The sequence below is a fragment of the Rhamphochromis longiceps genome, linkage group LG19 (assembly GCF_057381845.1).
Source record: "Rhamphochromis longiceps isolate RC_006_pf linkage group LG19, R_longiceps_female_GT1.1, whole genome shotgun sequence".
NCBI lineage: Eukaryota > Metazoa > Chordata > Actinopteri > Cichliformes > Cichlidae > Rhamphochromis > Rhamphochromis longiceps.
In genome coordinates this window covers 22,134,678-22,158,663 of record NC_140575.1, presented here as the reverse complement: position 1 = coordinate 22,158,663, position 23,986 = coordinate 22,134,678, and the positions used below count along the sequence as shown (strand labels likewise).

The 23,986-nt window shown below is 38.9% G+C and overlaps 2 protein-coding genes across 9 annotated transcripts in view; both read right to left on the bottom strand.

Moving 5' to 3' along the window:
- Positions 1 to 554: 554 nt before the first annotated feature.
- On the bottom strand, positions 555 to 10,041 carry slc2a2 (solute carrier family 2 member 2). Its single transcript, XM_085391162.1, has 12 exons — positions 10,012 to 10,041; positions 6,895 to 6,990; positions 5,831 to 6,027; positions 5,538 to 5,662; positions 5,209 to 5,324; positions 4,953 to 5,115; positions 4,349 to 4,455; positions 3,948 to 4,028; positions 3,725 to 3,829; positions 3,407 to 3,508; positions 2,783 to 2,986; positions 555 to 2,662 (listed from the first exon to the last, which is right to left on the bottom strand). Exons 1-12 carry the CDS (start codon positions 10,024 to 10,026, stop codon positions 2,471 to 2,473), a joined length of 1,503 nt encoding a protein of 500 aa, XP_085247288.1. The 5' UTR covers positions 10,027 to 10,041; the 3' UTR covers positions 555 to 2,470.
- Positions 10,042 to 10,631: 590 nt separating this feature from the next.
- The window catches only part of LOC146646710 (traf2 and NCK-interacting protein kinase-like), a 55,092-nt gene continuing 41,737 nt past the window's right edge, over positions 10,632 to 23,986 (bottom strand). For 4 of the 8 annotated variants that reach the window (XM_085390580.1, XM_085390584.1, XM_085390582.1 and 1 more), the window contains 18 exons: positions 23,588 to 23,854; positions 23,143 to 23,249; positions 22,868 to 22,983; positions 22,206 to 22,303; positions 21,104 to 21,172; positions 20,053 to 20,150; positions 19,810 to 19,912; positions 19,518 to 19,667; positions 19,317 to 19,413; positions 18,994 to 19,164; positions 18,743 to 18,886; positions 18,344 to 18,478; positions 17,607 to 17,707; positions 17,229 to 17,378; positions 16,478 to 16,495; positions 15,424 to 15,583; positions 14,174 to 14,313; positions 10,632 to 13,466 (listed from right to left, as the gene is read on the bottom strand). In XM_085390580.1, the coding sequence (XP_085246706.1) occupies positions 13,383 to 13,466; positions 14,174 to 14,313; positions 15,424 to 15,583; positions 16,478 to 16,495; positions 17,229 to 17,378; positions 17,607 to 17,707; positions 18,344 to 18,478; positions 18,743 to 18,886; positions 18,994 to 19,164; positions 19,317 to 19,413; positions 19,518 to 19,667; positions 19,810 to 19,912; positions 20,053 to 20,150; positions 21,104 to 21,172; positions 22,206 to 22,303; positions 22,868 to 22,983; positions 23,143 to 23,249; positions 23,588 to 23,854 (2,208 nt within the window). In that variant the 3' untranslated portion in view covers positions 10,632 to 13,382. Of the gene's footprint in view, positions 13,467 to 14,173; positions 14,314 to 15,423; positions 15,584 to 15,941; positions 15,973 to 16,477; positions 16,496 to 17,228; positions 17,379 to 17,606; positions 17,708 to 18,343; positions 18,479 to 18,742; positions 18,887 to 18,993; positions 19,165 to 19,316; positions 19,414 to 19,517; positions 19,668 to 19,809; positions 19,913 to 20,052; positions 20,151 to 21,103; positions 21,173 to 22,205; positions 22,304 to 22,867; positions 22,984 to 23,142; positions 23,250 to 23,587; positions 23,855 to 23,986 lie in introns of those variants that run through there. The other 4 variants (XM_085390581.1, XM_085390586.1, XM_085390587.1 and 1 more) reach the window with 2 other exon arrangements.

The window sequence follows — 23,986 nt, the reverse complement described above, 5'->3', positions numbered from 1 at the left end:
TCAAGACATGCTGTGCTTGAAGTTCAGACCTTCAGGTTTAATTCACTGGGTTTAATGAAAATAGTGCATTACTGTTTAGAAATTACAGCTATTTTTATGCATGGTCCACTAGAGGCTCAAAATTAATTTGATAAACTTTTTTAAAATAAATATTTTTAAATATACTTTGCATGCAGTGTATGAAGTCTAGAGGGCATGGACATCACTAAATGTTGCATTTCCTCCTTTGAAATGCTCTGATAGGCCTTTATTACAGCCACCTTACTGCTTGTTTATGGGTATCTCTGTCTTTAATTTTCTTTTCCCTAATTGAAAAGCATGCTCTACTGGAGAGATTAGGAAAAGAGATTGATAAGAGATTGCTTTTTCAGAGCTGTTCAGGCTTTTTGAGATGTTTTCTGTCTAATCTGGCCTTCTTGTTTTGTGTTTTGTACACCCTCTGTATTTCTGTTCATGAAGACATCTCTTGAATGTAGACCTTGACAATTATATACCTCCTTGAGAGTGTTCTTGACATGGTTAGATGTTGTGAAGTTGTTTTTTTTTTATTCCAAAGATAGAATTTATGATGATCCATGTTATTTGACCCCTTTTCGGGTCTTTTGGTGTTGCTGAGCTAATCAGTGCAGGCAGATAAATTCAGTCCAGAGTTTCCATGATGTCTTCATTTGCCGTTTGTCCATCAGTGAAATGTAATAAAACAGCGAAATGAAAATTGTGATTTAAAATACTTCTTTTATTTTTTCTTGTACAAAGAAAATCAGACAAAATATTTTCTTAAAAGCATAACATATATGGCCTGTTAACTTGTAATGTGAACATTAAAATTTATATATATTTCTCTAGGGCAAAGGTTGTTATTGTTGTGGTTAAAGATAAACATAGATAGAGAAAGCACCATCCTGTGTTTCCATGTGTGCATTAACCCATGATGATTTTAATTTACAACACAACAGTGGTGCTTATACAGTGAAGTGATGACACTGACAACTGCAAATTGGTCTTGAATTATTCCCTGGGTGTTGCTGGGGGCTGCGTAAAACAGATTGTGTTTCAGGGTAAGCAGATGTGTCTGAAAGCAAAGTAAATTTCTTCTATTATCAGTTAAACACCCATCTCCAACCATCTGTTCTCTGAACTCCTTGACTCTTTGCATGGAATTTCCAAAGTGAATGGTCTTTTTTGTGTGTTGCTACATACTGTAAACACACAAAGTTCCTCCATTTTTCCGTTTTTCTTTTTTTTTTTTTTTTACAGGTGCACTTTGTAAGATGATGCAGAAATTAATAATAATAATTATAATATAAATCTTTATCAGTCTTTAAAATCACATCTAATACGTCACTTCAATCTAAACTGAGTATAAATAAATGTTCTTTCAAATTCACGTAATTTAACATCACAACAGGGACTACACCATGATTAGCTTTCAAAGCACTGATCAGTTTTACAAAGTAAACAAAGGCTTGCACTCACTATTAATATAATCACTGGGTAACTTCATTTGTGTAAGACACATACATGGATATACATACATTATTCTGCAGATTAAAGGTGACATATTAAACAACCAGTAACAATAGACATAATAAGTTTCTGAATGGCAGCTAAACATTCATACAGCATAGTCATACACTTTAATAGTTTGTTGTCTCTTGTGTTTCAAGTTATAACTTCAGTGCTGTTTCATTAGCTCATTCATTAAGTTTTAAGTTTTTTCATGCTTTAATGCCAATAGCCAGCACTATTTTTTATAACCACTTGGGGGCAGAAGATGAAAGCTGATAAGCTGAGTATTTTACACACTAGCACAAAGAGCAAAATTAGTATTAATTTGAAACCAAGGATGAATTCAAATCCAATATTCATTCTCCTTTTTGCTCTATTTTTTGCTCTCCCCTTGTTCATATGCCGACATCTAGCTCTTTAGCTCCTAAATATGTCAGTATTCATAAGCCAGTCTCTATTCAGTTTTGGTCTTGAGTAGGTAGTTTACATTTAGTTTATATACTTAAAAATAATAATGTGCAGTGGCTGTAAATATCATTATGAGGATGATAAAAGAGAACCAAAACAGTAGTAAGTATCCTGGAAACTAACGATGCTACACATATAAACTAAGTTTTGTAGAGCTGAGGTGAACTGCAGAGTTGGGTTGTAATTTTCTGTAGTCAGTCATGTCATGTTATTTGTTGTCAGTGTAAAATGATTGTAGCTTCTCTGAAAGTTTCCCTCATATTTTGATAAAATGTAAACCTTTCTCCATGCATAACGGAAACATGACACTTTCCAACATTTCAGCGTTGGTTTTTGTGTAGTTCACAAGCCTTAAAAAATTTCTCTTTAACAAATCAGGTGGTCGTTATAACGCTAAATTGATAAGTGTGTGATAAACGAGCATCTAGGAAATAATATCGAATATACACTTGTATATCATAGAATAAGACTTCAAAAGCAAACAGCTTTTGTTTTAGGCATTTGTGGATGATTTAAGCTCTTGCAGTTCACTATTATCTGTAGGGATCCAACGTCCCTTGTGGAAGATAGCAGCAATCTCTTCAAAGGATTTGCCCTTGGTTTCCGGCACCCGAAAATAAATAAATAGTACGAAGCCAAGAAGCAGCACGGCAAACAGGATGAACACGTAAGAACCCAACCAATCCTGATGAGAAATATTAAAAACACAAATCAGGAATTATTAGTGAAGCTGAGATATGTCAACCTATTTGGGTTCACGAGAAGCACAAGTTTACATTGCCTATGTGTGTCTTTTCCCCCTCACCTGTATATACTGAAAGGTCATGCCTATGATGAAGTTGCAGGTCCAGTTACAGCAGCCAGCTAGAGCAATAGCAGCAGGTCGAGGTCCCTGGCTGAACAGTTCAGCCACTATGAACCACGGAATGGGACCAGGCCCAATCTCAAAGAAACTTACAAAGAGGAAGATAGCTGACATGCTGACGTAGCTCATCCACGAATATTCATTCTGGAGGAAAGAGCACATCAATCAAGAAAAACATTTTTATTCAAATTTATGGACATTAAAAAGGAAAAAATGCGCTTTGAGCACTTTTTGTTACTTTCTGTTCATAGGCGTGTCTCACTGAGTATGCACAAGAAATGTAGGAGCTCTCTCTGCAGAACCCAACCTTCCAGCTATTTTTTCTGGCTTTATTCCCGACTCAAAATGACATCTGAACTTAACACATAATAATATTCTATAATTATCTTTAAATGTAATTATGCAATTGCCTGTTTTATACAGTCTTTTTGTTTGCTTTACTTTTAAAATACAGACTGATAAACAAGTTGATCAAGATATCAACAGTGATGTAACTTTTCTGCACTACATAATATGATCAAAGCATTGCAAAAAGACTGAAGGTGTGAATCTGAAGTGACAAACCTGCAATTTGAGGCCCACTGTCATGGCAACAGCACAGCAACACATTCCCCCAAGACCAACCAGAGTTAGGGTGCGTCTGCCAGCCCTGTCCACCAGTGCCACCTGGAACACATATATACATATAAATGTGTGTGTGTGTGTGTGTGTGTGTGTGTGTGTGTGTGTGTGTGTGTGTGTGTGTGTGTGTGTGTGTGTGTGTGTGTGTTTACATGTATGTAACAGTGTGTAGATTGAAGAAACAATACTATGCCAGTACATGGTTCCTGTTTTACATTTTTTGCAAGTTTATGTGTGTTTTGTATTCATATTGCTACTCACAGACACCATAGTGAAGATCATGTTGATGACCCCGACTCCTATAGTGGCATAAACTGGATGACTGACACCAGCTCGAGAGAAGATAGCCGTAGAGTAGTAAAAGATCTTAAAGAGAAAACAAGCAAAGGTTTTCTTGACACTCTGAGTGGTTGCATACTCAGGAAAAGTCACAGGTCTGTAGTCAATTAACTCAGACAGAGTTAAAACTGCTTTTTCCACTCACAGCATTGATGCCAGACAACTGCTGGGAGAGGTGCATCATGAGGGCAACAACCAGCTGTTTTCTGTATACAGAAGAGCAGATCTGGGAGAGAACAGACAAAAGTGAAATATTGTTTTAAAAAAAAAAACAACTTTTTTTTTTTGATAAATTTGTGTGAATGGTGTTTTTTTTCTCCCTATCTTTGGGGAATTCAGTGGAAATACCAGAATGCTGTATTATACACTCAGAAATATTCTGGTTGCAATATTATTTCTAGTGGCTCAGGCTATTTGAAATACAAAAATAACTGTTTTAAAGCCATAAAACCTGAACTTTTCTTTTGAGGTGCTGCTGAAATATTGACATTTTGTGAAAATGAATGGTAAACGGTGTATAAACAATAAAACTGCACAGACACCTACCAAAGAAAAGATAGAGACTCTGGCCTCTTTGTTTGCCTCTTCTTTTTCCCTTCTCATCTCTTCCAGATCCATAGTTGGATCATACGGCCCCTTTAGACGACACAGACCTGAAACAAATCATAAAATTTTCCAATTCCTTACTTAAATAACTGTTGTAGGACTATAATTTAAAATGTCCTGTACAGTTAAAAACATGCTTTTAAAAATGGCTTTAATATGGGAGGCAAAATGCTGGCGTTAATTGTTTGAGTGTTCCTGGAGAGCAGAAAAGCACTATAAAAGAATCAGTAAATGTGCCAAAAAGTATTGCCAGAGAAAAGTAAAAGCTATTTAGGAATCTTGGAAATTCAGTTATTCGCCATATTGCCAGGAGTTGCCAGGAGTGCCTATCAAGGTCTCCAAAAATAATAAAAACACTTCCCCGGTGTCCTGTTTTTTGGTCTTTTTGTTTTTGTTATCCTCTATTTTTACTCTTTGTTCTAAGCTAAACAAACCAGCTGCCAACAGTGTGTCTAATACCTCTCATGTGCAATAATTTACCCAAGCGTACTGCCAAAATATACATTTGAAAGTTCCACGATGAGGAGTAAGTTTCTGTACTTACTTTGTCGAGCCTCTTGCTCCTTGCCCAATAGGATGTAAAGGTATCGTGGACTCTCAGGACAAAGAGGCAGCAGAAGGGATTGTAATATTGCTGGAGCTCCAGACAGACCAAGCAACAGGGGCCACATTTTATCATTACCAAGCGCAAAATCCAAACCTATTACCTGCATCAACATATACATTTCAGATTATATCCTCCATGTGCTCTTGAGCAAAGATGATGTGCATGTACATGTGCGTGGATGACTGTAGCTCACCTGGCTGATTAGAATGCCAATGACAACAGCGAGCTGGTGTAATGCTCCCAGAGCCCCTCTGTAAGCTTTTGGTGCAATCTCCCCAATGTACATAGGGACTAGCCCAGATGCCAGACCTTAAATATGCATTATAAGTGAAACCATTTAAATTAATACATTTGCAGTTACAGATACGACAGTATAACAAGACTGTTGTTTAATGTCCATGTGCAATTTAGGAACTCTTGTTCATTTAGAAATCCCAGCGCAGTGTTTCCATAAAACCCTTAAACACTGTGATTTCATTATGTGAGTGTTGATTCAAGACTGTAAGATGTTCGTTAATGTACCACAATAGAAACCCATAACAGCGCGGCCTGAGATGACCATGATGTGTGGCTTCCACATCTTACAAAGACCCATCAGCAGTCCAGCTGCTACAGCCAGAACATTGACCATTAACATCCCTTTTACCCTGCAAAACAAGAGAAAGTAAACTGACAGTTTAATACAAAAAATGTTCCTCCCTAAACTTGCTACATCACTCCTGTCGTTAGTCTAATCATTTTCCATACTCTAGCTTTTAGTTTTTTAACCAAATTTGTTTCACTTGTGCCATTTTAATTCATTTTTCTTTTCTTACCTCCCTTTCAGATCACCCACAAATCCAACCAAGAAGGAGGATACCATGCCACCGATGGAGAAGATTGCCACTGACAATGACCAATACATGATCACAGAAGGGTGGTGACCTGGGTCTTCTTCTGTGATGTTTTCTGATGAACCAGCAGCCCTTTCTGTCCACACACCCAGGGACTGGCCATAACTCTTTTCAATGATCTACAATACAGACACAGACATGTTATGAAACAGTACGAGGAAGGCTGCAAACATAGAGATAGACTTGACTCAAAATTTGCTTGCACAAATAAATACAAATATGTTGCATCCAAACGTGAAGTCCTATAGGGAGAAAATCCACCATGAACATCCCTCAGTATACACAGTTTATACAAATGTATAGACAGATTTTGTTTTTTCACCACATTTCATAACAGTGTACAAAGAAGTTTCATCAAAGCACAGACAGTACATTAGTTAATTTTTTCTTCATTCATTTAATCATTTTCTTAACTTTTTGATGTTCATTACAAAGTTGCAATATTGATGATATACTGATATATATAAAAGTTTTTAAATTTCAAATCTTCTGTAGTGAGGTGGTAGTGGAACCTGGCAGATTCTGGTTCACTATTCGGTGATGTTTTACCTGCTAAAACTATTCAGTTAGATTTAGGAAAAGATTATTATTCGGTTTCAAATACGCCCACTCAAGCACTAACACTACACTGAAAGTTAAATGTACTGAGCGTGTAGAGGATCTTCCCAAGTGTGTATATGTGTGCTATAGTAATCAGAAGGTCATTTTTATCATCTCTTACAGTCCATGACTAAATTGGACAGAATGTAAACTTGCAACAATGGACAATAAGATTATTTTCAAACTTCACTGTCATTTCATTATTTAAAAATCCTATATCAGTCAATCTCTACTTCCCAGTCATCCAGTCTAGTGCTAAATATAAACCTTACCTTACCTAACAATGTAATCAAAAAGCACCAAATTGCTACAGAATTTTACATCCCTCTTGTTCACCCTGGCTGGCAGGGACAATTGGGTAGCTTAGTAAGGGTGAAGTAGTCTACCTTTTGGGGTGCGTTGATGACTCCAAGACTGTATCCAAACTGTAGGGATCCCAGAGTGGCTGTGAACACAGCCAGAGCTAGAGTGCCTGTTAGCTGCTGCAGAAGTGAACAGTAATGATGAGTCCACAGAAATTAATAGACGAACAAACACAAGCTGCTTTATTTATAATAAACTCAGTGTTATTTCACAGTAGAAATAAAAATACAGTGCTGTGCGAAGGTCTGGAGCCACCTCTCAGTTCTTTATACAACACTATGGCTAACCCAATAACAGCCAGTTATTGAAACATGCAAATATACATGGAAATACAATCTATAAAGCAAAAATAAAGTTTATACAACTCCAATAAACTTGAAAGTGAATATTTGGTATGACCACCCTTATATAACCCATGTCATAAGCTGTGGTGGACCTCCCCGGAAATGTAATTACATGTCACACTGACAACTACTGTGATTAGCCTATTACGTAGCATCTCAACAGGAGTAACTATCAAGATATAAATTCCCTGATGTCAGGAAATTGCTGAAGGAGATTGTAGAAACTACTGGAATGGATTCAAGAAGAAGGGGGTGGGGGACAAGTGGGGACCCAGGAGGGAAAATGCCCCACCCTTTTATATATTTTTTTATTGTGGCTGGCACCAAGACACAACCACAGGTCAATTAATATACAGATAAGCATGAATGCCAGTGAGAGCACTGGCCACTTACATTGGTTACATAGCAGTCTTTACAAAGATTCACTGCAATCTCAGTCAGCCAAAATATATAATCTCTCCAGCATGTCCTGAGCTTGTAGGTCATACCCAAAAAAGAGGCATTTGGGAGGCATCCTGGTCTGATGCCAATGCCACCTCAGCAGCCGCCTTTCAGTGAAGAGGAATAGCAACTCTACTCTGAGCCTCTCCCACATGACCAAGCTCGACACCCTATGGCTAAGGCTAAGCAAAGACACCCTTCAGAGAAGAGAAAACTCATTCCTGCTGCTTGTATCCACAATTTTATTTTGTTGGTCACTGGCCACAGCTCATGGCCACAGGTGGGAGTAGGACCCTAGATCAACCTATAAAGCTTGAGATTTGCTTTTAAGCTCAGCTCCTTTAACTCAGCTCTCTGTCGAACTCCTGCTCCATTCTCCCCTCACTTGTGAACAAGACTCAGAGATCTTTAAACTACTCAATTTGGGGCAGGAACTCATCTCTGACCCAAAGTGGGCAGTCTACCATTAACCGAGAGCCATGGCTTTGCACTTGGAGGTGCTAATTCCCATTTCCTGCCAGTCACTTCACATTCAGCTCCAAACTGCTCTAACACAAGCTGGATGTAACTTCCTGAATGTTCAAGTTCAAGTTCAATTCAGATTGATGTATATAGCACCACAACACAACAGCAGGCACTTCAAGGCCCTTTGCATTGTAAGGTAAAGAGTGTACAGTAGCAGAGAAAATCTCAAAAACAAATGACCTCCTGTGAAAAAGATGGCAACAGTGGGAATGGAAAATTCAAATTTAAAAGGAAGAAAACTCTGGCAGAACCAGGCTTAGGAAGGGGCAGTCATCTGCCATGACTGGCCAGCACCTCAAAAGAAAAGTTCAGGTTTTATGGCTTTAAAACAGTAATTTTTGTATTTCAAATAGCCTGAGCCACTAGAAATAATATTGCAACAAAAGACACATTGTGAAAGAGACCCAGAGAATAATAATTACTAATCTCAGACAGAGTGGTGTTTGAACACCCAGTGATTAAAAAAGGGGAGCGAATGAGAAACATTCAGGCCCCAGCAGCTCAGGCTTTTTGCAGCATAACTAAGGGAGTATTCATGGTCACCTAATCTATATCTTTTATCAAAAAAGAAAATTTTATGCCTAATCTTACAAGTAAATATCTGTCTCCCATAAACAAACTGGGAGCTGGTTCCAAAGAAGAGGGCCCCAAAAACCTGCATCCCACAAAACAGTAAGAGAACCAACTAATCTGGAAAAAGCAGAGCTAATATCCAGAGTCCATGAAATCTGACCCCCTCTACGGGAACAGAAGCAACTAAAAACAACAGAAGCTGAACACAGTACAGACAGTTATAGCGCAAACATTTGCCTAATGATAAGCTCAGGGCATGCTGGCATGGGACAGGAGGAGTAAACAATTGCTGCTTTCCTACCTTTTGGGGGAGGAAAGGTAACATTTTTTTTTTCAAGTACATTTTCCAGCTGAGCGTTAGACAGTCAGATCAACAGGTAGAGCATTATTCGCTCTACCTGCTTAGGCTGTTACTGCTACATTGCTCCATGACACCCAAATGGCTCTCTCTAGTAGGCAGGACATCTCCAAATTTCAGATAACCTCCAGTCTGGGATGAATGCAGCAGTGGAGTCCTTCTTCTTTAAAATGACAGACAGATATTGATACCCTTTGATCCCATTACAATTTATATAATACTGATCATTGATAACTGACTTTATGACCCATTGTACATTAACGGTGCTAGTTTCAATCATTATGCAAATGTACAAGGTTGGGAAACTTGCAGTCAGCTGAGACTGAAGAAGTCACTTGGATGAGTGAAAATGCTACACCCACATGTACAGTGAATAACAAAATAAATAAAAACATGAATACTGTCATGTATTCCTGAAGAAGAAGAATAAAATTGAAGAAGGTCTAGCTCCTGAGGTATCCAGGCAGCAGGAATAAACACCAAACAGCAGAAATATATACAGACAAGAGGAGGACATACAAAAAAAGAGAAAGGCACACAAAAGAGGCAAAATGTAAAGAAATGAGGGGTGGCTCAAAGAGTTACTCCTTTATTCACCATTTCTGTAAATAAATGCTTTCACACAAAAGTAATTAAACAAGTTTAAGGTCTCTTTGAAGCAGACACATAATTTTAATCACGAGAGGAGTGTCTTAAGCAAGGTAATAATGCAAGCAGGACGCCCTGATGATTAAAAGCCAGTGTCCTCTCGTTTAACAGTCTCTAAGCTTTAAGCATCTTTACGCCAACGACACCTGCTTTCAAACACTGCTTTCCATGAACCAGTAAAAGGAGATAGATATGTAGCCATTTATAAAGCGCAAAGAATGTAAAGAATGTACATGTCCAAATACGCTTACCTTTCCCGTCTTCATGCTGGGTCCAAAGTGTCAGGAGTTTAGCAATGATCAAGCAGCATGCCTGATTACACTGTGTCCACTGACTAAAGACAAAACACACACATGGCACATGCACATAGATGCACACACATCCCAGGAAGACCTTTTACAAATAAATGAAGCAATAATATTCCTGATTTCAATGCACAAACCTACATACTACTATAGTATATCATATTTATGGCAAGTATAATGAGACAACGAAGAATTTACGTTGAAAAGTTCTGATCTAAAGATCTTCTGTGTGGTGCTTCCACTTGATTATTATGAAACATGACGTTTATATTGCAATTAAATATGGAATCCAAAGTTAGCATATTGTTGCTAAAAAATGCTTTTCTTGATAGGAGCAATGACATTATCTTTCTCTTCCTCTCACTCTTACACACACACACACACACACACACACACACACACACACACACACACACACACACATTTGCTGTTAATGATATACTTGAGTGCTGGACTGGACAAAGTCTGAGGATCAGACGTGATACGAATGTGCAAACTTGCAAAAAACAACTGACTCTCTCATAAACATGTTTAGAAAGCACACAACTCGAGAAGAGTAATGCTAGTTTCATTTATTTCTCTCTTACAGCATCTCTTTTACAAAACAAATAAATCCCAAAACAGGACATTAGTAATGCTCTTTTAAAATAAAGAAAACAAGAATTAAATTGAATAAAGAATAAAGTGGTTTCGTCTTTGAAAGGAGAAACCTCAGTGTAATGACAGTCAGCATTTTCCAATGAGGGGAGCGAATTAAATGATTAACAAACACCTCAATAATGCCCCATTCCCACATGATCATTAATCAGACACAGAAATGCATGTGTGCACACATACACACACACACACACGGAAGACACTGGTTTCTGCAGCTAAGCTCTTTATTGCTATAATGTTAGAGCCTGCTCCCCCTAACAGAGATCGGTAACCCTAAGTTACAGGTGCACAGTAACAGCTACTACTGTATATGGATGTGTAAAAAATCCTTGAAAATACAACAGAAAACATTCAACAATTTAACAGAAAATAAGAACTTCAATCAGAGGATCATTACTTTGAGAAACATGTCCATTTTTTGTGAACCAGAGAACCAATTTACTGAGAAATCTAAGAGCAAAGTTATTACAAAACAGGAGTCCATCTTTTTAAGCTCTGACTTTAAATTTAAACCATCACCAGGACTATTATATGTGGCAGGTGTGCCAGCTGGTTGCATTTCTGTTAAAGGTGTGAGTTTTATGTCTTTAGTGGTTTTAATTTACTGCTCATGCAAAGTCTTCATATTTTCATAGTTACAGTAACTGAGTTCTACATGAGCTTCCCGAAGCTTATCTCCAGGTGGTGGGATGATGACGGTTTTAATGTAAAGCCAAAATCGCCTCAATTTTGACAAGTAAAATCGATTTCATAATTTTGATGATTGAGCTGTGCAAAGTATTTGGACATATATGGCAAAGTTTCGTCATAATTAGTTGCTCCTTTCAAAGAATAATCAAACTCTTAAATTTGTTAATGTACATCTCCATAAGTGGAGAAAAATAACATCGCCAGTCAGTTACGTTAGATAATAACCTTCACAGAGATTAAAAAAAGAACAACCAAAAACAAACCTGTAATGTAACCATATCGGCCAAAAAAAAAGCAGTAATCTTTTGGCCTCTGATTAAGTTTTGCTTACATCATGCTAGGCACTGTACAAACAGTTAGGAGCCAAAAATCAGAAGAACCAACCAAGGAGGAGCATGATTCAAGACGACCCCACAGTTGTTAACAACGAGTGCTTTCACATGCACACAGTATTTGGGATAGTAGCTCATATCCTGTTGAGGCTATGAGCTCTTTATATGCATTGTCATATTTCTGCAGCTAAGCGGCTGTAAGAGTGAACAGCCAAGACACTACTGTGTTCATGGAAACACACAAAACACCCCCCTCCCACCCCAAAATCAGCCATTAATATTGCCTATTTTAAACGTATGGTGTTCAGACACCAACTCATAAACTTCATACTACGAAGATAAAATTATAAATCTGCATGTAAACACACTCAGTGTTGCTTTGATCAGATTAAGGTAAGTTTACACACAAAGACATGAATTACTTTATTCTCGCCGGACATTGATTTCAATGTCCAACTTTGATTGAGATACACAAATTCACACGCACGCATACGTACACACTAAAATACACTCCTGATTTCAGAGACACAGATGTGCTGTACATTTCATCAAACTTCAAAGACTGTCTGACTCAAAACTGTCCCACAGAAAAATAAAAGAACAGAAATAAACAAAAAAAAAAAAACCCCACTCCCATTGCTCGTTTAATATTACAGTATATCTGATGCAGCACCTTCAGAGTTTAAAGACGTAAAAGTGAAGAGATCATCATCACGATGTTGGCGGAAAGGGGTGAGGTGAGGAATGAAAGGAAAACAAAGAAGGGAAGAGGACAGGATGGACCAGTGATTTTCATTTTAAAGGGACACAGATATCATCTTTGCATACTGTTAAGACCCACCTGACGGCAGAATGTCTCACCGCATCTCTATCGGTGGCATGCGATCGAACGTTAAATCACAACTCGGTTTTCTCAGAAACCAAAAGATAGTGAGGGGAGGAAGTGGAGGAGGAAGGGAGTGTCAAAGGAGAAAGAAAATCAATCAGGCTGTCTGCTTTCATCGCTGACATTCAAAGAGGATTTGTCATCTCTCAGCTGCACTCCCTGCACTGTTCTATTAGAAGTATATTTAAATTTAGATTAAATTGTATTCATATATTGCTTCTCCAATCTCTGAGGTGTAGTAGTATTCCACACACAGTGGGTAGGAAGTAAAGAAATTGATGAATATGGGTCTCAAAGGACTGAAAATGAGTTTGAGCTACCAAGATGGACAGGAGTGAAGGGAGGGGGGTTAAGAAAGGTCAAAAGTGTATTTCTACATTTGTCAAACACTTGGATGCACTGGTCAGTTTTGAGGGAATAAAGAGAAAAATTGAGCTACATAAAAAGAAGAGTTGCAGAGAAACAGGGAAGAAGAGATTGTTTGGAAAGTCGGTGGCACCAGTTTGCCAGTCAGCTGGATGGCTTCTGAATGACCCGGTTTAATCTAGAATAACTTCTGTCTTTATTTAGAATTTTTTTTTTTCCACTAAAATAACTTCTTTTTCTCTCTCTCTACACTTTGTTAGCCTCTCCAGTGTTGCAACAGTTCATTTGTGGCATCTCGGTGAGTCGGGTTCACTTGTGAGATGTGTGGTGGGTCAAGGTCGGCTGCCACCAGTGGGAGAGTGAGGCAGAGTGAGTAAGGGGAGACATCACCAGTTCATCATAGAGTTTCTGTTGAGCGTCATGAAGAAAACTTGGCTGCTACCTCCTGAGCGCACGGATGCAAAGAATACCTGGATAAAAAAAAACATGAAAAGCATGTGTTCTCAAAAAGCACAATTATTATTAGCAATGATGCAATTGAATTTACTTTTATCAAATAATATGTTAAGTGTACTCGAGACATCACCACCTACAAACTGTGACATATGTATAGGTATGTCCAACCTGCATCTAAAACTCTTTTTCACTAGAAGGGACCACATCCGGAGTTAGGCTAGGCGACATTTATTGAAAGATAAGCATATATCCATATAGCCTGAAGAAGGCATTAATGAGGACTGGCAGCAGCTCCTGGGCTGAGCAGATCCACAGTACTAATGAGAAGTGTGGGAAATTAGAAAGGACAAGGAGATAATAAACTGCCTGGAGTGCAGGGAGGCATATATAAACCATGGGACTGAAAGGGGAGTGTATGAGATATGGTCCCACTCTTGAAATACAGCAGTATTATTCCCAAAACGCTAAAATTATGCGTGGCAGTTCATTCAAACTTTGTTGTTTGGTTATGTTTCGGGTGCACCGTATAATAAACTTAGTTCTTAGAATTCATGTTTTAAAAGCTTCCATATGCAAATGTGGGCTCTGCTCTATCCATACAGAAAAGCACTGCAACCGCAAAACACTCGAGATAGGTCAAAACTAGAGCAAGCAATGTTAGGTAATTTTACAGTATGTGACTAGTGCCACACTAGTCCAAAGCAGTAAGTCAGCATATTACCTTGTCATTCCGCTCACACAGGAATTTTAGTCTCTGGGCTCTCTTGTGCATAAAAACTCCATCCAGGTGACCCGTTTCTACAGAACGAATCTCTATGGCTTTCTCACCCCAGCCCATAATCTGATTAGAATGAATATAGGCTGAAAAATAGAAAAACATTAAAAAAATATGTAAAACAGTGTATAATCAGATTTACATACAGTTCATTTCCTTGTATATATAAAAACTCAACAGACCACAGTGTAGAAAGACTTTATAACTTTATTACTCGCATATTTTCTTTTCTTGAAAACTTAACTAGCAAGTTATGCAGTGATGCAATGTTTTACATGTGCTGACCTATTCTTTGTACTTTTTCCACACTGCACAGAAGTAAGAGGTCAGAGGCGACTATTGAGCAGTTCAACTGAAATAAAATATATTTCATGAACAATTCCTCGCCAACATGGCAGTTCTTAAACCTTGCCAGTTGAGCTCACGGGACAGATTTTAATAATCCAGGTAGAACTAGCATTATTGTACTAATGTAACACTACTAGCCACCCCATGATAATACTTTCTACAACACAAGAAAGAAACAGTATTTTTAGAGTCTTTTCTGGAGTTCTCAAACATACAGATGCATGGCAAACACAGCAAGCAACATTAAGTGTCTTATTAGGGTTCTGGGACACCACATACTGTCACAACAGTTTCAATGGGCCTTGACATCAATTCTCCAAGTGGGAAGGAGCATCATGTGGAATATAGGGATGGAACAACTAGCTTGCAAAAATATATATCAACCTTTTGTGTTCAGATGATGGTGGTTAAGAGCTATGTTAAACCGCATAGGTCTACTCAAAACTCAGAACAAGTTTGCATTGGTTTACAGTGGACCTGCCTACTATTACAATTTAACGCAAACCATATCAGTGAACTGCTTCACTATAAGAGCTAGTGGTTCCTATTTATGATTCCTCATTTTTGACAGCCTCTTTCATGGTTGTACTAATGAGTTTTTATGTTTTTAGCACAGTTCTGAGAGACCTCATATCACAACACACACGCATGCACACACATGTAGGAGCTGAAATGCATATTAATATTTCTTTATTTCATATTTTGCTAATTTAATTTAGATCTTTGATCTGGCTATTTCTCTGTGCTGCTTTAAGGTCTGGACTGAATTACTCTATAATTACATCAATTTTAACAGAAATCTATTTTAATCAAAAGCATTAATAAATCCATATGTAGGTGGGGCTTACCAACAGAGGTAGGCATCTCTCCCCACTGTAGCACCACGTCCTTGGTGATTCGACCATAGGTATTGACATAGACACCCTCGTCCTCGTAACACAGCAGCATCTCCATTCCATCAGTCTTTGGCAGCACCACGATGGCATGGGGTGTCACCTGGCTCTGGATCTAATACAGATAAACACACGCAAGCATTTCAGAGGGTTTAATCAAATCTGTCAACTTTAATCATAATCTACATTAGATTAAAATATTATAGAGCTTTCATCACTAGAATTTAAGCTGTGGACTGGCGTGGGTTCATTTTTTTTATTTTATTTTATTTATTTATTTTTTTTTGGGGGGGGGGGGGGGGGGGGGGGGGTTGGACTATATTCTATAATCCTCAAACAACCTGCTCAAGTATCTGGAGCCTCAGACCATGAAAGTCTTTGGGTTGCTTGAACCTGTATACTTTCCATTTGTGGTGCCTCAGAATACAGTAAGTGTTGTTACTTGTGTCAGCATGCTATTTCATGGTAGTTACCTGAAAGCAGTTTGTGGCAGCCAGATGAACTCTAAGACAACAATTCAGGAGAAAGGCAAGCAGTGAAAAAACTCATCTTACCCCCACAGGAATATGCACATACATTTACAAAGGCACTCAAAACACAAACTAGCTTTCATGTATTAATGAATTCAATTACTGTACACAAGCTATCAAATTGTGGTGGTACTGATCTGTGAAAGTCAAGTGCATACCATCAGGTATGCCCAAAACCTGACTGCAATACAGTCAATGGAAACGCTGTTTGACTGTAATACAAATTATTTTCTTGCATGTCAGCTTTTTTATTTTTTAAGTTTAAATTGTGTGTTTTTGTTCTTGTTGGAAGTAAGTACATGTTTCGAGAGCCTTGTGCTGTCTGCTGTGGGTAAGACAAATTTGTTCACCAGTTTCTGGTTATCTAATATCTACACTAGTGAACTGCATATAGGCACATGTAGCTGCTGTGTATCCACTACAGGGGTTTTACTAAAGAACTATTGATCTAATCTAAAAGGTGGATAGCAGGATGTCACCTTCATCTGTTTGGCACACTGGAGGAGGAAGTTGTCAGGGAAGGAGAGAAAAAAGAAGCATGGGTGAAAGGTTGAAACAGCAAAACATGCCAGTGATTAAGAATATTCGGGTATTTATCCCCATGTACAGTATGCATTACTGCACGGTACAACAGCTCAAGAATAACATGTCTCATCTGTGGTTCATCATGTCTACTAAAATATTGCCAAGAAGTTAAGATTTGGGCTGAACTGTCTTTGACCTGGATTTGCATTAAAGCCTGAGATTTGCATCCACTATGGAACAAACTAATCTGCATGCAAGAACCAGATTTAATTTTTCACTCAAGCATACAAGAGGAAAATTAGTGACTGTCTCCCAACCTTCAAAGAGTGGAGTGGTTAAAATGAACAAGCTGATTTTTGATAGCAATTCTAAAGTCACATTTGGAAGTAGGTGTTCCTTCTTTATGCTCTGTGATAAAAGCAAGCAGTTTACATGAACAACCTGATTTCTTAACAAAGATAATCCAAGTACTATACACCAAGTGAAGCAAACTACAAAAAATGACATTCAATCATCCAAGTAAATTGTATTGCCAGAACCAACATGAGTCAATCCTCATGAAACAACAGATGAGTCAGCGTTGTCTCAAGCGGCAATAAGCAGGTAACGGTTGAAAAAACTTAGGAGTGAGATGTGGATGGTTACAGAAAGAGTCCCATTGATAAAACATGTTTAGACATATTTAGAAAGTAGTCTTGTACTTACATGTGAGGGAATGTATATGTCGTAAGGGTTGCCTGAGTCCACATCAATGACATGGAAGCCCACGCTGGAGCCATAGATGACCTTTAACCTCTGACCTTCTTCTACCGTCAGGTCAACCAGCTGGGGACGATGCTGTAGGTCTGTAAATGACTGAAAGAGAATGACACATAGTCAAGGGAGGCGCGATCAAAGAAACAGAAATAAAATCATAAAGTCAATCCATGAAACTGTAATTTACAAGGCCAGCAGTCATATATAGTATATAAACTTCATATAAATTTATACACATGCTGTGCACGCAGTAGACATGCATTCTACTTATGCGTGTGTCCAGTATGTTTTTGAGCACTGATGTCATTTCAGTTTTTACTTCTTTACCTTAAAGGCCATGAACTTGTGGTAGGGTTTTGGAGCCCAGGCATAGATTTCCACGGAATTTTTCAGAGCAATCACCAGGAACTTGATCCTCTCATATTTGACTGCAAACATGACAAAGACACATTTAAGACAACAAGAAATTAGAAGTGGCCTTACATTGGCCCAGTGTATATAATGAACACTCAGTTTTATTTATTTAGTATCAAGGAACTCTTTATTTAGGTTCGTGCTCCCACAGCATTTGCTGGTTGGGATTTCTTAAGAGACTTATGTTGTTAGATTTTACCTTCTAAGTATTGCTTAATCCTTGTCCCAGCTATTTGCATGGCAGATCTCCCAAATATCTCCTATGCACACCTTTTCTTGGCCATCTGATATGATTCCTGCCAGGTTTCTTGAGAAGATTCTGGCTAAGATCGCACCCTTTGCTTTGGTCTGTTATCAAATTGACTCTTTCATGTAGTTCATAACTTCTTAAAACTCTCACCATAGATACAATGGATTCATTTCCAAGCACTGACTAATTTCTAAAATTCTCAAGAAAGCTCTTGCACATCAGCTCCTTCACCAAGTTGGGGTTTGAGAAAATTCCAAGGTATTCGTCAAAATCAGCAGCAAATTATATTACCCATTTTAATTTCGGTTTATAAATTTCACAACAGGTTAGATAATACCACTTTAACTACAATGGCCCTTCAAATTAAACTTTATTTTTATTCATACAAACAGACACTTACCAACTTTATAATGCACACAGCCTTCCAGTTCTCCTACGGTAATCCAACCCTGCTTTTTCTCTACTTCTGGGTCATTATGTAATATTCTGTTCCTCAGCCAGGATAAATAGTAGACACGCAACTTATTCTTTTTCCCTGTGAAGGTAGGGGCAAACAGGAAAATGAAATCGATCAAATTAGTATTAAAATGATAATAATCAAATTTTTTGTAAAACAAAAAATAAATTAATGAAAGAATCAAAAACAAATGACCTCTTTCTGTAAAAAATGAGATAAAAAGCTACTTACGAAACAGATTTTGTCAACATGTCTTTTACTACCTTAATGTCTGTTACAGAAAGTGTAACTTAAGGTACAGGTATGAGCGAGTTGTGCATACTGTATGCATATTAAACCTACCAGATATGGTGACCAACACATTGAGGCCCTCTAGTACATCCATCTGTAGGAAACGCCTTCTGGTGATCAGGTTATAAACTTTTCCCTGTCCACTTCGGTCGAGCAGCATGAGACCATTTTCTGTCCCCACTAGTAGATTCACACCTAAACGTGTACGGATAAGAGTTGGAGTCAGAGAAAAGCAAACAAAAGCACACAAATAGAATATTTTGCTTTCTGTAGTGGGTAAGATAAAGGCTACACCGTCCTACCCCAGAGTGCAGCACAAAGGATCTCGGAGTTAAAGCGTTTCTTGTATTTGCGGATCTCTGGCGTGTCACTGTGGGGTCTGATGTTGGTGGGGTTGACATTTACCACAGAGATCTTCCTGGCTTCATTTAGTCGTGCCTGCTCCTGCCTCAGCAGCTCATTGGCAAACATGGCTGCCAAGACAAAGACGAACAAAGACAGAAGGGAATATGTGATTTTGGCAACAATGATGACAGATAAGAAATGCCTTTTTCCACTAACAGCTGATTTCAAAGATGGAGTTCACTGACTGACATTTAACTAAAACTCTACACTATCCAACTACCTGCTGCTGAGTTCTCATTGTCATCACTTGGGGAGGTCTGATAGACCCGTGGATCAACGAATGGAGTAAATGATGCTTTGGACCCACCAACACCAAACTGTAAGACACAAAACAATCAGTAAGTCCAACAACAGTCTACCTAGTGTGACATAAACACACAGGAATCATTGTTAAAGTGTGCAATTTGTGCCCGTGTCTCACCTCAGCCATGTCGCTGAGCTCCTGCAGGGCTGTGGTGGGTGTCGCTGACGGGGAGTTGCTCTGTTGCACCAGGTCAGGGAGGTTACCATGGTTACCATGATTTCCAAACCCATTGCTCTCACTATGACCTCCTCTCCTCCTCTCCTCTGCCTGTGTGACAAATAAAGACATATAAATATCAAGAGAAGTTAGGAGAACAGAAAGATGAGCACAAAAAAATATATTGCTCTACAGCAATAACAGTTTTGTAAGTGTGTAAGCATGTTTGAGTGTGTGCATGCATATTCGTCACCTCTCTCATTACTAGAGTACTGTCCTTCGAGCTGTTATAGGCATCTCCCAGAGAGTCTTCTGTCAACCCTCCATATGACTCTCCACTACTCTGCACTGCTGGCCTGCAAGAAAAATACAGAGACTTAAATATTTACATTTAAAATTAAACCAACTACTATGCTACTGGCATTGTGCTAATCCCAAACCTACGAACACTAGCATGTCAGAGCAAAAGAGAGGAAACATGAAGGCGAAAACGTACATTATGCGGGGAATATCGCTCACAGCAACAGTTCCATCTGTCTCCCCATCTTCATCGCTGCTCTCTGATTCTTCACTGGAAGACGAGTAGTCTGTCACCTGTGTCAATGAACAAGACGTAGAGAGAAAAATTTACTTTCGAACCACTGAGAAGAAACACTGATGAGAGAAGATTTACGGTTGTATCTGATTCCCTCTAGAAGTCATTTAGACTGCACCAGATATATACGGTTTGGTTTATATTGTGCGATCAGTGAAGAATGTGGGAAAGAGAACACAGATCTTTCATGCTGTTCTGCTAATGTGCAGTTGGTGGCACTATTGCACAAATGCATCATCAATTTTGGCAACAACAGCAAAAATGAAATAGACTGCAAAATAGCAGATATGGATGCAAGTGTGGTAGTGGGGTATGGTTTCTGCTCAGCCGTGTAAAGAGAAGTGGGGCAGAGTGGTGCAGTCAGCAGTGTCAGTGAAGGCTGAAGAAAGTCATTATAGGTCAGTTATTATTATAAGTTGTTTTGCCTAGCAAGATCTTTTTTCCCCTTTTTTAATAGAAACAAATTAAGGATTTTTGTGAAGAAGAAATTGCACTGCAAACACAATTGTTAGATCTCATAGATACACATATTCTGTTCTTTTTAATATATATAAAAACATTTTTAACACAAAATAACAGTCACTTTTAAGTTAGGTGGAACCTAAAAAAAATGTTAAGCAATTCAAACAACTTGTAGCTTTACGATTAACCTGAGATTACTATAAATAAGCAAAAATATATTTAAAGCAATGTTTCTTTTAGACTGAATCCCATCGGCTAATTACAATTTAAAATTGTATTGTAGCAGTGGTCAGAGATATCTAACATGACAGAGTCTAATTTAAATTTGCACTGTTTAATAACGAACGAGAACTTTGTTTTGCCCGTTATCTCTACATGAAGATTTGTCACTACCATTCTACCTGATTAACGTCACAACATAAACAGGCTTTTAGCTTTGTCTATTTTCCATCCTCAACTTTTTATTTATGTTTGAATTTAGAGAATTTACCTTCACTGGAGGTCTGCTTCCCTCCTCTACCCTTAGTTCTCTGAGTTCCTTAGCTAATGCACTTAAGTCCTGTGAACAAAGGCAAAAGAGGAGAGAAAAGGTGATTTCATTCAGTCTCAGAACCTCAAGACTGAGAGACCAAATCACACACAACGGGCAAAGGAAACGGAGAGGGTCAAAGATTCAGACAAATAATGACCATCAAGACTAAAGGCCAACTTAATTGTTGTCACATAGCAATCCGAGCCTGTACACAAGAGCCGTGGAACAAGAGTGCTGATCTGGCAGTACACTTTAAAAAAATCTTAACAGTTAAATTCTAACTTTCAACATGAGGATTGATCAAAATCAGCACTTTCATTCACTCACAAGCAAGTACGACCCTTGAGAACACAAGTCATAAGAACAGAGAAAGACATATAATCAAGCTTTATAAACTACTGGAGTGCAGAATTACTCCACTCTACCAATCGCCCCCATGCCAACTGGCCCATGGTTCCTCCCCTCCCTCGCCTCCCCATCACCCAAGCAGATGGATCAGACCAAATCATGCAGACAGGGGGAGGATTATTACACACGGTGCGCTTACCAGCTCCTCCTGACCAGTAACCGTGATAATGGAGAAACAGGAAAAGAAATTCAAAGACTGTTCAGGTGCTTTGCAGTACACACATATTCACACACGCCCCCACCCAACACATGCAAACCCACACAGGCACGCATCCAAATATACACTCTCTCAGGTATGTGTGTAGAAGCACACATGCACTGCTATTGCCATTACACCCTGATATGTCAGCGTAAAAAGGAAACATCATCTTCTTGTGAAACCCACTAACTCCATCATGCCAGGGGAAGAAAAGGGCCTCTGAAGATCAAAGGAAAACCAGAATAAAGGAAACGGGAGGGGGGGCGCAATATTCACTAACCTCATCTATGGCTTTCTTATAGCTCTGAAGAATAGAAGAAGAAAGAGATGGGAAGAGAAAGAAAGATCAAGTGAATAGTAGAAAAAGAGAGGAGGAGGCCTGTAAAAGATTCCCAGAGAGGAGATGCCTGTGACAGAAAGAGGTTCTTTGTGTGTCTGTGTTGTTTGACTCACGGCAGGTCTGCTGGGTCTTGTTGACTCACGTCCCTCCTCCTGCTTGAGCTTTGCTTCTTGATTGGCTCCTAGAGGGGATCCCTCCTGCTTGCTTTGACCTACCAAAACAAAAAATGGCGATTAAAAGAAAATTAGCAGTTTAACTCAAATCTAGATATTAATTCACTGCGAAACTCGTTCATTAGAATTTTTTTTATTTTTCTCCATCTGTATTTATTCCATCTTTAAGACTGTTTTCTGTCAACAGAGTTGAAAAATAAATCCAACTAATATCAAGGTACTTCAACCTTTCTATGTGTTTGTCAGAGGGAAATCCATGCATATCTTAGATATCCCTCTGGCCTGTTGTTTGACACCTCGCTCTGCGCTTCTCTCTATCTCCCTCTCTCATTTCCTCTCTTCAACCTCTCCAGAGGCCCAGAGTAACAGGGCACATCAGACAGGTTGATCGGTGCAGAACTGCAATGTCCTGCTGATAGACTCGAAATCCATGTCAATGTATGTGGAGGTACGCATACACAGTATGTGTGATCCTCTGCCTACACATTGGTTTTTTTCTGGTTTACTTACAAGCATTCACTTGATGTTGATGTTTGCCAGATTAGGTTTTGTATGTGTCTTATGAGCCTGTATTATGTGTTTAAGAGCTTGAGGTTTTATACCTCTCCTCTCAGCTGAACCCCCCTGAGATGAAGGGGACGAGGAAGATGATGAGTTGGAAGAGGTTCTTTGCAGCATAGCGTCCAAAGAGAGTTCAGAGCGCCGCAGGTCAGGGTTGCTGAAAAAGGATGAAAGCAGACCTTTTAAATACGCAGTATCCTCATACAAAAGTACAAATAAATACAAGTTTTTATTTCTGTTTAAACACACTAAGGAATAACACATGGGAAATGTTACAGAAAGTAATTCAAAATCAGTTTGCTACTTTGTCCTTTACCTTGCCCTTATAAGCTGAGAACCTGTCCGAGGACCCAGACCTACTCCTCCATTAGGAGAGTTTTTCCTGACCAAGGCTGGGGAGATGGAAGTGGTCCGTTGGGGTACCTGGACAAACACAGAAACAAGATAAAACTTTGCTTTTTCTCCTGGAAAAACGTTCAAAACATGTATCCTCGTCTTTGTAAAGTACACTACCGATCCATGGCAAAGAGGGAAATGGTAAAACACCATGATGTACAGTATAGCATGAATTTTGTCAAGCAGCTGGAGAGGCCAACATTCATTTAAAACAGGATTATTAATAAAATTGCAAGTATACTACACTATGCAATATTTAAACACAGAGTTCAAAAAATGCTGAAACAATAAATAAAAAGCATAAACACAGGTTAATAAAAGATACCAAATATTCTTAGCCTTCATTTCTGATTATGAATCTCAACCTTGGGTGGGATGTCCTCCTCTCTCAGCCAAGCGGTTCTGTCCCGATCCCGATCTCGATCCCTGTCACGGTCCCGTTCCTCCCTGCCAGCATTGCGCTGTGGAGGTCCCGGGGTGTCAGAAGTGGGGTCTGAGTTCTGACGAGGCATCTCAGGCCTGGGGGAGCCCACACTCACACTCTCACTGAGAGCTGAGTCTTTCTGGTCCTGCAGAGACTGAGAGCCAGACATGGAGCTAGTGTGGGTTTTCACAGGAACCAGGTGAGCCATCTGTGGGGATAAACACATTGATGAAGTCAGAGTTTAACAGTGTGAGTGAAATGGACAAAGGATGGTTAAGGGTGAGGTGGACAACAATATGTGAGAGAAGGCACGAAAGGTGAAAGTGCCTCTTTTTGCGCG

Excerpts from the sequence above, each read along its gene's own strand:
- slc2a2 (XM_085391162.1), bottom strand. Across the intron at positions 6,028-6,894 it reads TCATCAACGCACCCCAAAAG|ATCATTGAAAAGAGTTATGG; the intron begins GTAGACTACTTC and ends TCTGTATTGTAG. Across the intron at positions 4,456-4,952 it reads GGAGCAAGAGGCTCGACAAA|GTCTGTGTCGTCTAAAGGGG; the intron begins GTAAGTACAGAA and ends GATTTGTTTCAG.